Source organism: Suillus clintonianus, assembly GCF_016758775.1.
Source record: "Suillus clintonianus strain FC179 chromosome Unknown DEU56scaffold_72, whole genome shotgun sequence".
Taxonomy (NCBI): domain Eukaryota; kingdom Fungi; phylum Basidiomycota; class Agaricomycetes; order Boletales; family Suillaceae; genus Suillus; species Suillus clintonianus.
Genome location: NW_024539296.1, coordinates 125,773 through 136,534, shown reverse-complemented (window position 1 = coordinate 136,534; position 10,762 = coordinate 125,773). Strand labels below are relative to the sequence as shown.

At 47.6% G+C, this 10,762-nt stretch overlaps 4 protein-coding genes across 4 annotated transcripts; 1 reads left to right on the top strand and 3 right to left on the bottom strand.

Annotated features, from left to right (window-relative positions):
* Positions 1–223: 223 nt before the first annotated feature.
* DEU56DRAFT_973825 (laccase) lies at positions 224–2,521 on the top strand (the record flags this gene model as incomplete). Its single annotated transcript, XM_041359527.1, has 12 exons — positions 224–399; positions 484–535; positions 586–654; positions 709–869; positions 924–997; positions 1,049–1,076; positions 1,133–1,862; positions 1,925–1,945; positions 1,998–2,146; positions 2,204–2,227; positions 2,281–2,345; positions 2,399–2,521. Coding segments are annotated over 12 exons (1,671 nt in total), but the record flags the coding sequence as incomplete, so codon positions are not given.
* A 64-nt stretch (positions 2,522–2,585) lies between these two features.
* Positions 2,586–6,610, bottom strand: DEU56DRAFT_820381 (glycoside hydrolase family 2 protein). The gene is made up of 12 exons (XM_041354076.1): positions 6,199–6,610; positions 6,016–6,152; positions 5,751–5,957; positions 5,642–5,704; positions 4,875–5,591; positions 4,517–4,819; positions 4,306–4,465; positions 4,196–4,253; positions 4,126–4,143; positions 3,352–4,078; positions 3,082–3,295; positions 2,586–3,031 (listed from the first exon to the last, which is right to left on the bottom strand). Exons 1-12 carry the CDS (start codon positions 6,401–6,403, stop codon positions 2,937–2,939), a joined length of 2,904 nt encoding a protein of 967 aa, XP_041205361.1. The 5' UTR covers positions 6,404–6,610; the 3' UTR covers positions 2,586–2,936.
* A 467-nt stretch (positions 6,611–7,077) lies between these two features.
* On the bottom strand, positions 7,078–8,115 carry DEU56DRAFT_820375 (Glyoxalase/Bleomycin resistance protein/Dihydroxybiphenyl dioxygenase). Its single transcript, XM_041354075.1, has 6 exons — positions 7,965–8,115; positions 7,851–7,910; positions 7,771–7,795; positions 7,609–7,713; positions 7,322–7,544; positions 7,078–7,267 (listed from the first exon to the last, which is right to left on the bottom strand). Exons 1-6 carry the CDS (start codon positions 8,088–8,090, stop codon positions 7,228–7,230), a joined length of 579 nt encoding a protein of 192 aa, XP_041205360.1. The 5' UTR covers positions 8,091–8,115; the 3' UTR covers positions 7,078–7,227.
* Positions 8,116–8,298: 183 nt separating this feature from the next.
* Positions 8,299–9,874, bottom strand: DEU56DRAFT_820373 (methyltransferase domain-containing protein). Its single transcript, XM_041354074.1, has 6 exons — positions 9,581–9,874; positions 9,489–9,520; positions 9,296–9,427; positions 9,156–9,244; positions 8,689–9,099; positions 8,299–8,638 (listed from the first exon to the last, which is right to left on the bottom strand). The coding sequence occupies exons 1-6, from the start codon at positions 9,817–9,819 to the stop codon at positions 8,567–8,569; spliced, it is 975 nt and encodes a 324-aa protein (XP_041205359.1). The 5' UTR covers positions 9,820–9,874; the 3' UTR covers positions 8,299–8,566.
* Positions 9,875–10,762: the final 888 nt, after the last annotated feature.

Below are 10,762 nucleotides of genomic sequence, written 5' to 3'. Positions count from 1 at the left end.
CTACAACTAGGAGCGGGAGAACCCGACGGTGGTCCCGGATCGCCTGGCTCGGGATTTAACGTTTAACTTCTAGCATTAAGTTTACGGCATTCCACGCGAGAACTGGTTGAACATGCATGTTGCGCAACGTCGAAATGAAATGTGCGTCTATATAAATAACGGGGTGAGTGATTAGTCGACACCTGGTTGCTCAAAACTGCCCTCGCACCATATTTGATTCTTGATGAGGTTCTTCCAATGTTTTCTTTTTCTATTGCTCAGGCTGCATTTAGTGCTTGCAGCATCCATCATCTCGCGGTCCCATTCTTATCCACTCAACTCTCATTCTAATATTCTGGGCCCTGAAACCAACCTAATAATTGCTAATAAAGTCATAGCTCCAGACGGGTTCAAACGCTCGTGAGTTTGTTGTGTTTTAGACGACATGAGCCACGCCCACGGTCATTGCCACTATCTTTTCTGAGGCTCTTAATCATTGTATAGTTCAACTCTCGCTGGAGGAATATTTCCGGGTCCAATCATAGCAGCCCAGAAGGTGATCTTCTGCCCATTTCATTTAGCCTGAGGAACTGACAATGATTGAAGGGTGACAAATTTGCTATCAACGTTGTGAACAAGCTCACTGATGATGCAATGTTCAAAAGCACCAGTGTGGTAAGTATATCTAGCAATTCGGTACTTATGTGTCAGGCTTACCCCACTCTGTAGCACTGGCATGGAATCTATCAGAACGGGACTAACTATGAGGATGGAGTCGTATCCGTTACTCAATGCCCCATTGCGCAAAATGAGTCGTTTCTGTACTCCTTCGAGGCTCAGAACCAGACGGGAACCTACTGGTATCATAGCCACTACTCGACACAATATTGGTTTGTTGATCTAAGTTTTTTTCAACTTTTGCCATGTGACCCAAGACTGTTCAGCGATGGCCTGCGTGGGGCTTTGATAATCTACGATCCAGAAGACCCTCTATCCTACTTATACGATGTTGACGATGGTACGGTGATCATGTCATGGTCCTTATTACATCCAATTAATCCATTCACAGAGACCACCGTAATCACCCTGGCTGACTGGTACATCTCAGAACTATTCGCGATCTGCATCCACCTCATTTTTGAATATAATTTAGGAACCATGCAGTTTCCCCTGTTTTGAACCATTTCGTCACTGTTTATGGTAATACAACACTCATCAATGGTCTCGGTCGATACCAAGGGGGACCCACTGATACTGAACTTGCGGTGGTCAACGTTGAGTACGGTAAAAGATATCGCCTACGCATCATAGGAATGTCTTGCGTTCCCAATTTCATTTTCTCCATCGATGGCCATGACCTGACGGTCATCGAAGCGGATGGTCAGCTGACGGAGCCCCTCCTCGTGGACTCGGTCCAGATACTTGCTGGACAACGATACTCTGCCGTGCTCAATGCTAATCAGCCAGTCGACAATTACTGGATACGGGCATTCCCAAATACCCCAAACTCGACCTTCTACGGTGGCCAGAACATGGCCATCTTGCGATACCAGGGTGCACCCATCGCAGAGCCAACTACGAATCAAACCACAAGTACTATGCCGCTTCTCGAGACCAACTTGCATGCGCTCATTAATCCTGGTGCACCTGGTATTCCGGGATATGGAAATGCAGATATCAACCTAATGATGTTTGTCAGCAAAGTAAAGGGAATATTTTACATCAACGGTGTTGCATTTGAGCCTCCCTCAGTGCCCGTGCTGCTCCAGATCCTCAGCGGCGCACAGGAGGCAACCGATCTCCTTCCAGACGGAAGTGTTTATGTTTTAGAGCGTAACAAGGTTGTCGAACTGACGATGATAAATGGTGAACTCCTTGGTCCTGTAAGTTCTACGCTCATTTGAACCCCATGAAACTTACATATATTTCTCCGACCTCTTCGTAGCATCCAATTCATCTTCACGGTGTAAGTGATTCTGAATACCACTTGAACCTAGATTGTTCATTGTACATTATAGCATAGCTTTGATGTCGTTCAAAGCGCTGGTAACAGCTCTTTCAATTACGTCAATCCCGTGCGCAGGGATGTAGTATCCGTCGGAATTGGAGGCCAACAGATGGTGATTAGATGGGTCACAGATAACTCTGGTCCATGGTTCCTGCATTGGTGAGCACAACTACGTTTATCAATCCAAGACTAGCACTGATCTTACTGTTTGCCTAGTCACATGGACTGGCATCTTGAGGAGTGCGTACCTCGAGAACTTTGAAATACTGACATAACTTGACGTATTTTACCAGTGGTTTCGCTGTAGTTATGGCCGAAAGTCCCTCGGAGATTAAGAAACTTCAAAACAGCCAACCCCGTAACTGTTTGATTTCAATCCTGGCTTCTGGTTGAACTGATAGTAGGACACAGACGCATGGAAAAATCTTTGCCCAACATTCGACTCGTTGACCCTATCTCAGATCGGAGCAGAGAATTCGTATGAGGAAGCGGAAAATCTCGCCGTCGCCTGGGGGCAAAATATCACCACAGCGCTGTTTCCATTATAGTGTGTACTGTCGTCGAGTTCGGAGATATCAGTGACGATGCTTTTGTCGCACGCGTCTATCTACATATGCAATCACTTCTCGATACACATCGTCCACGTTCTTCTTTGGATTTCCGTCTCAGCCTTTTTCTACTAAGCAAGTAATCCTCTCCGTATAGGATACAGTCTATTTCCCCTCAATCTTTCCAACTACGGTGAACATACTTACTACCACGTCTGTCATCTGTTTCACTTCTCAGCTATTGCAATTGTAATCAAACACATTGCCTGCACGCCCTTGTCTACAATTTTTATATCAGTTCATCTCTGTACTACCGAGGTGAATAACTTTCATTCGGATACACGATGCGAATAACCTGGTGTTGTCAGGACTAGCAAGTGTACAATTTTCCGGACTGCGCCTTAAATATGAGTGTTATTCCACAATGACCTCACTACAAAGTCAGCGGGATCAGGACTTTGGACGGTCGACAGTTCTGTGCTGGATACGAATCGGACTGTGGCAGATTTCAATCAGTTGCGACAATGATACGGTGCACTCGCTTACCAGTGCGATCGATACCAGGAATGAGGTAGTAACCGTTTGAAGGAAGCCCAGTCGTGGTATCAACGAAGTACCCAACAGTCCCTGAAGGGTGATCAAGCCACGTCCAAGCACCTATTCCGCCCTTGGCAGATAACGTGAACGTATAGTTGTCGCCTGCAATGACAGCGATCTGTGGGTCGACGAGGTTGGAGTAGGCAAGCGACACCGGCGTGAACTGATATACAAAGCACATGTAAGCATTTGTTCGTACCAGAAACCGAAAGGGCATACATAGGATTCGCTGGTCGCAATTTTGTCGTCCACGGTAGCGGTCACGTTCATCAGGAGCCAGACGTCCTTGGCGTCGTAACCAAAGGGAAGGATGGTGTCGAGACCAGTTCCCTCGTAAATAAGCGAGTTGTTCAGAGTCGGGATAGAGAATGGCGTGGTCATGGAGTTGATCGCATTTCCACTCCAGTCATACCATGTCAATTGCGCAGTACCGCCAACCGTTTCCCAGCGATCAGACGTAGCCAAGATGGTGAGCGACTCATTCCCTGGGAACCAGAAGGGATTGATGATGACAGGGGAGTAGACAGTCGTCATGCCATACTGAAGGACTTTCCATCTTCCAGAGTATTCAATGGCTGACCAGCTGACACCCTGCCAGATATCGTTGAGTTGCCAAACCAAGCTTCCGAGGTTGTTCTCGCCCAAACCCGCGCCACGCCTGTACCATGCAATCTCGGCAACCATATTCATGGACTGGAAAAGCTGAGTGCTCCAGCACCATTGGGCAAAGGTCTGGTTTGAGTCTGAAGTTCCAGGAGTGGGAAGCCAGGACTCGACAGCGCTGGACATTTGGTACTGGCCCTGAGGCGCATTGGGGTTCGGCCACGAGAGATTGCCAGCAGGAGGATGATGGTCACGGGACATCACGACAGAGGAGTTGAATGTGTAATCTTCGGGATTTTCGAGGACCTCCTCCCAGCTGTAGAACGAGGGCATGGAGTGGAAACTGTAATAGCATTAGTGTAGCTCCTTTCATCAATGACAGCTACACACCCGAACTCATTAACAAACCTACAGTCTCTCTTCAGTACGATGGTGTACAAGGGTCTGTGCTTGGACTTACCGACCAACAGGGTACGTTGTCAGGTCAAAAGCCTCCAATGCATTGTAGTTGTATCGCTCTTTGAAGAAGGTATTGGAGAGTCATTCGATCAAAATAAACCAAGGACATACCAGTATTCCCATAGATGTATCCTGGGGTACCATTTGCAAAACGAAGGACGTATGGATCGAGACTTAGAACCCCGTGAGTTGTCGAACAGTCAGTGTACGGGACAGAGTTCGTCTCGGAAAGCACGATATCATGCAAGTAATCCTGGAACAAATAAACGAACTGCGGAGCAAAATCAGTCGGGCAGTATGCTTTCAACGGTAGAATACGGACCTCATCCAGGTAATGGGTGCCATTAGCCAGGGAGGTGTTGGCGCTCATCACGATACCCTCAATTTCGTTGCCACCGGCCCATTGTACATTACTTGGGTGCCTGTTAACCCTGCGAACATTCTGACGCACTTCAGGCTCGATAGATTCCAGCAGGAAGCCGTTAATGGGGTATAGCGAGTCAGAGAAGATGAGCTCCGACCACGCAAGTATACCAAGCTCATCGCAAAGACTGTAGAAGGCATACAACCCTCCATCGGTTGCAGCATCGGATGGCTGATAAATGCCTCCACCCCAAACACGAAGCTAGGGAGCAAATCATCTTAAACTAGTCTTCCTGTGACTATAAAAGGTGTGTTACCATATTTTGACCACTCTTGATAGCACTCTCCAGGACCCAACGAACTGCCTCGGGTTTTATGCGCGAGTAGAAGGGATCGAAAGGGATTATGTTCGTTCCTTTGCTGTAGAAAGCCTTTCCGTTGATAGCGAAATGCCATTGGTCACCTGGGGTAATACCTCGCGACGCGATCTCCTCTGCAGAGTAAGGGGTTTGCAATAGTTGAATGGTGCGGAAGCCAGTAGTGATAGTCTGAGTAATCGATCCAGCACTTGGTCCATCGCCCTGACCTGGAGATGGGTCCAAAGTAACGGTTAGGTTGTAGAGCTTGGGGGCACCAAGATCAATTGGATACCATCTTTCAGGAACACTGTCTGGAATAGACCAATTAACACTCAGGTATGTGTTTTCATCAATGTTAACAGGAATGGATCCGAGGTCCAGCGGCTCCGACGTGAGCTTGAGTTCTGGGATGGACAGAGTGACAGTCGGCTTCTCGAACGATTTGATTGAGCGAATGCCAAACGTAACGTTAAGAACCCAGTCCGCAGATTGATCAGGGGCAGCAGATGGATTTTGGCCGTACTTGTAGATATCGAGAGAAGTTTCGTCCAGAAGGACGGAACTGCTCGTTACAGGGCATGACGCAGCATCAGACGTTGGATCTTGAGCTTCAGATTCAGAGAGCGTCACAAGGTAGGCTGGTTTGTAGACGCCACTGGGAACGAACGCTGGACCCTGTTAAGACTTAGAAAGTCACATAGATTGAGCGAAATAGTGAAACGCACCCAATCCCAGCCAAAGTCGTCGTCGATCTTGCGGATCCACATACGAACGTTAGGGTATTCAAACTGAAGCAAATATCAGAGGTGTTTCAGTGACAAACTATGCGCATACATTATCCGAAGTAGCGACATCTGGAGTATTGGGGAAGTATTCGGCATCTGGTCGCATTGTCACGTTCAGTCCGTAATACCATGCGCTCTCGAGCGCGATCGTCAAGTTGTTATCCTCTCCGACAGGAGCACTCAAGTAGTCTGAGACGTCATAGGTGTAACGCCGGAACTGGTTGTTGACCCAAGCCACGGGATGGCCGGCAAACGTCTAGATGATCGGTTGCGTCAACGCACGGATAACTTTATACGTGAACATCACCACAGACAATGTTAGCAATAGTGTCAATTCCATAGAAAACAAGGAGCGTGTTTCTGGACGTGTCGTTCTTGTAATTTTGGGTGAAGGGAGTCAAGTCCGCGGTGTACGTCCAGTTGTCGTTGATGACCCATCTTTCCGTGAACTCTGCAACGAATGAGAAATTGCATAATTGGCACATAACGCAACGCACCATTGATGCCTAGTAATGGCTCATTGATGATACCAGCCTCAAAAAGATCAAGGTGAGCCTGTGAGGGTAAGGAGCCTGGCACGACAATAGAACCATTCTGGTTCCTGAGCGTCCACTGTAACTCAGAGAGGTCAAAGACCCGTGCAGCAGCCAGAGGCGCTAGATATGACACGAAAAGCGTCCGAAGAGCAAAGTGCATCATCATGCACGCGGTTGAGGTGCATGGAAAGATTCGAAACCATGGCTTTTATAGAAGCACCATAATATATACAATAAAGACACTTGCCCATGACGTTTTCAGGTACCTGCTAGATCAATAAGAAAACGCTGAGCTCATCTTGATGCGGTTTGGTAAGGTTCGGATATAGGATAAACTGCTGAATGATTCAATGAATTCGAGAAGGCATCGTGGTGGCAACTTATACAGTCACTTGCTCACATGATGCATGGGATCATCCGATATAGATAACACAGCCACCGAGACTTCGCTTCAACCGACTTTCTCAGGCTGAAGCAGGAGTGCGCTAGGGAACGGTCACTTGTGTGCTACCATGCTTTCAGCAACAGGTAGCACGCATCAAATCCAAAATCCACGGAAATCCGCAAGCGACTATGAGTCGAATTTCTGGTTGACATCTGGAAAGGCAGGCAAGTCTATACTAACAATGCGGCTTAGAAGATGCAAATATTTGCTCGCATCTTCATCTTCATCCTGTCAACTCGATATTGTCACTCCTCGGATGCTGACCGGGCATTGTCAAGGGAGCATTATTCTGCGATGTAATACTGTCAGGGGCGCAACGGACGGGAGCTTTGAAGTTTCAGGTTAGAAACTACTTGCGGAGATCTCGGTCAAGTTGAGCATCGCGCTGTTACGAATCACCTCAATCGCCGAGAGTACTATGCAACTCCGCAGCGTTCGGATTTGAAATTTGGTAGACACAGACACATACTTTCAAGCTGAGTGCTAATGATACAACTTGGATTTTATCAGCTTGACCACTGCTTCAATTTGTTCTACAACACTCTTCACAAGCTCAGCGCCTGAGGAACAACCTCCACCCAGTAGCTAAAGCATCATAGTGAGCGAAACAGTACCAAGGACATCAACAGTAAAACACACCCATCGGGATCCAAGATGAAGGCAATGTGCCTCATCTTACCGTCGGTGAGACGCTTTTTGAAAGGAACCCCGAGGCTCTCAAAACGCGCACATGCCTCCTCGATATTGTTCACGGTGATAGCGATGTGGCCAAAACCCCTGCCAGGTTCAGCGTTACCACTGGCGTAACCTTGGAAGTTCGGATCGGATTCCGTGCCGTGGTTGTGAGTGAGCTCAAGGATGCCTGGTACAGAAATATGTGCACGTGAGCTTATCAGAGATGACGCCTGATAGGAGGCAATTTTTACCCTCGCGGTTGAAACGGGCCTTGGCCTTCTGCTCGGCCGGGAGAGAGGCAATCCCGTCGTGATCAAAGGCAAGGAAGTAAAGGGTGAAGTCACCCATGTTCTGCTCTGTCGCATATATTCCGTGGTACGCTCATCAACATGGGAATTTGAAGTTCATCTCACCAGAAACCAGGTCCATGCCGAGGGTCTGGAGAGATAGTACTTAGTCGATCCGGCTGCACTACCACAGCAGGATAACTTACATCCATGTAGAAAGGTAAGGACAGCTTCGGGTCCTTGATACGAATCATGGTGTGGTTAAACTACGGTATCTCGAATTAGTTTTCATTCTATTAGTACAAGTTACGTTTCCTCACCTTGAAGCTCTCTGTCGCAGCGGTGCGAGGCATGGTGGCTGGAGTTGTGGAGTGGAAAGTGCGTTGAAGAGTGGGGGCTCGTCTGGCTTGGATGGCGTTCAGAAGAAAGCGGTTCAGACTCCTCATAACTAAATGCGAGAAAGGGGATCCGTCTGACTAAGTCACAAGGGCGGGTTGGCCTATTTTAAATCTATTGTCGTCCCGCGAGACCGACGAGGTCGGGAACTGGCATTCCGTCGTTAAACTTGTGGGCTGCTAATTTAGCCACCATCGCAGATAAGAGTAAATGGGGGTTTAGGGGTATACGTATCTGACTGCGAGGCAGATTTTGGGCGTGGTAACTACATTTGACATGCTTCGCAACAAACGAATGGTCTTTAAGAGTTGTCTGTACACCTAGCTGCCATGCAGCTGAACCCCTATATAAAGCAAATATAAAGGATGCATTTCTCCCAATTACAGGGGTAAGGAACAAACGAAATAAGGATCGGCGTAATTGATACTGCCCATGGCCGAGACTAATAAATGTTCGATACAGTAGAAAGGAATGATGATGCGTGTCCGATTATGATACATAAACAATGCATCTACACTGTAGACTTTTAGTGGGATAGCGAAGGTGAGGGTCGGTTGGACACCAGCTCATGATCACCGAGAATATTAATGAAGGAGTACTGAAATAACGTCAATGCTGATAAATCGACATGAAAATAGCGACACATACCTCTACAAGGTCTGGGCGAACACCTCTGACAAGGTTCATATAAACGAGATTTGGCTCAGAGAAGAACGGTCTCAAGCCAGCAGCTTCCAACTTTTCCCACCACCCGAGGAACTTCGGGAATTCACTCCAAGCACTACTCGGGAACACGTGTATTTCAATCTGGAGTTGGCCGAATGGGAGCGGTTCACCATGGAAAGAGTCGATGAAAGTTGACAGCGAGTCAAATTCGTTGCCCTCAATATCAACTTTAAGGATATCAATGAAATCGTGTCCATTCTTTTCCATGAGAGTGCGAAGGGTGTACACTTTTGGGTTGTCAGCTGCGGTGTGCTTGTCCTCATGTCCAAGCGCGTATGAGAAAAAGTGAGAGCGTGATTTCAAATCATTGTCTTCTTCGATCTCAGGACCAAACTGCAAGAGTCGCGTACGTCAATTCATATACGCTGACGCTGAGAGAGAAAACCTACGGAACCGACACTGAAATCATAACCATAAACCTGACAGCCAGGCGCTGCCTTCATGAGGTCCGCCTCAAAAGATGACTCGCCATTAACCCCTAATCGACTATCAGCAATTATTACAAGGAGACGAAGGCAAATGACCGCACCGAAAGAATATATTCTGCATTGGCTTTTGGGAGCTATGCGTTCTAGTCCACAGACCCATTTACCTCCATCGCCCATAATCCCAATTCGCTCGACGCGATGAGGGCAACTAAATGACGGCAGAAAGAAGTCCCCTACGAGCACCCATAAGCCCTAGCTCCACCACCACGTGTTCCTATGGGCATAATTACTCACAGAGCGTGTAAAACTCGCCATGGGAGGGAAACCTGAGGGAACATTGATTCAAGGAGTGTAATCAGAATCCCATGAGAGAATTGCGAACTCACGGGTCAACTTTGTCGGGTGTTGGTCCCCATTTTTTAATAAGTTGCTGGCGTCGTTTCAGCATTTCGCTATAATACATCTCGTCCAATGCAAGTTCCTTTGCAAGCGCGGAGCCCCTGGTGCTGAAGGCCATTGAGCGTACTGAGCTAAGAGGCGAATCGTTCGCAAACATGAGCATCGAAATGAAGATTAATATGAGAAGGACGACCGTGAATCGGGGGTGACGTGCGTAGAGGGCCATGGTGAAACCGAGAAAGCTGAAAGAGTGTTGTGAAAGGCTGAGCTATATAGGATGTACAGCCACACGCGAGTAATAGCTCGGGTTATATACTTCCGCTGGCGTTGCTGCCAAGCCGAGATTACACCATCGTCTATTGGTGTCTCCTCGCCTACCACCTTCAATGAGCCCACACTGTCACTGTCGTGTAAGCCTTGCGGCTAGCCAGCCGGTCACACAAGAATATGTTCAGAGGCTGGCGAGCTAGAAACATAGAGCTTACACTACTAGGCTAATCCTTGCCAAATACGCCAGCGTTATCACGAACATCGCCCAGAACAAACATGGAATCTCATGGATTGCTGCTCAAGAGAGAAAAACGATGCCATATTACGCGTTCCATGAGCATCTTCGGAACAGACTAAATATACTTAGATATATTTTTATTTCCACCACGCCGTGAAGTGAGAAAGTAACCAACCACAACCCAAAATCAACGCGCTTCCGGACATTCCAGAGATCTTTACTTCAAGTTGACCGTCGTCTGAATATGTTGCTAACCGTCCAAGAGTCGTTTTAAGTCTAGTGTAAGAAGTGAATGGCTGACGAGAGCAGCAGGGGTGATAGTACTGACCTAATCTTGTAAGGTTTTTTCTCGCAACATGACAGAAATGATGGGTCCTGACTAGCCAGTTGTGAATCTTGTGACCCCTGACGCGACCACCGCGTCCCTGACTAGGGCTATGTTGCACTTCAAGATAAGGGACACTGTTGGTCCAGTAACCAACCAGTTAAGAATTCTGACTTCGAGATCGTGAAGGTGTAGTGCTCGTCAAGGTCCGTAAGCTCGAGACACACCCTTGTACTTCTGAGTTGACCACCATAAGACCAGGCTAGCGTCCAAAGCAAGGAAACATAGTTCGTGGAGAAACAACAAAAATGAGCTAGATGAATAGAACAGCTCAGA

Bases quoted from the DNA above. Each gene is read 5' to 3' on its own strand.
- DEU56DRAFT_820375 (XM_041354075.1), bottom strand. From the start codon at position 8,090: ATGAGGAGTCTGAACCGCTTTCTTCTGAACGCCATCCAAGCCAGACGA. The intron at 7,796-7,850 runs GTAAGTTATCCT...CTATCTCTCCAG, and splicing joins CCTTACCTTTCTACATGGAT to ACCCTCGGCATGGACCTGGT. The intron at 7,714-7,770 runs GTGAGATGAACT...TATATGCGACAG, and splicing joins CGGCATGGACCTGGTTTCTG to AGCAGAACATGGGTGACTTC.
- DEU56DRAFT_820373 (XM_041354074.1), bottom strand. From the start codon at position 9,819: ATGGCCCTCTACGCACGTCACCCCCGATTCACGGTCGTCCTTCTCATA. The intron at 9,100-9,155 runs GTAGGTTTTCTC...CGACTCTTGCAG, and splicing joins ATGATTTCAGTGTCGGTTCC to TTTGGTCCTGAGATCGAAGA. The intron at 8,639-8,688 runs GTATGTGTCGCT...ACGTTATTTCAG, and splicing joins TTCGCCCAGACCTTGTAGAG to TACTCCTTCATTAATATTCT.
- DEU56DRAFT_820381 (XM_041354076.1), bottom strand. From the start codon at position 6,403: ATGATGATGCACTTTGCTCTTCGGACGCTTTTCGTGTCATATCTAGCG. The intron at 5,705-5,750 runs GTATGCGCATAG...TATTTGCTTCAG, and splicing joins ATGTCGCTACTTCGGATAAT to TTTGAATACCCTAACGTTCG. The intron at 4,254-4,305 runs GTATGTCCTTGG...CCTTCTTCAAAG, and splicing joins ATACATCTATGGGAATACTG to AGCGATACAACTACAATGCA.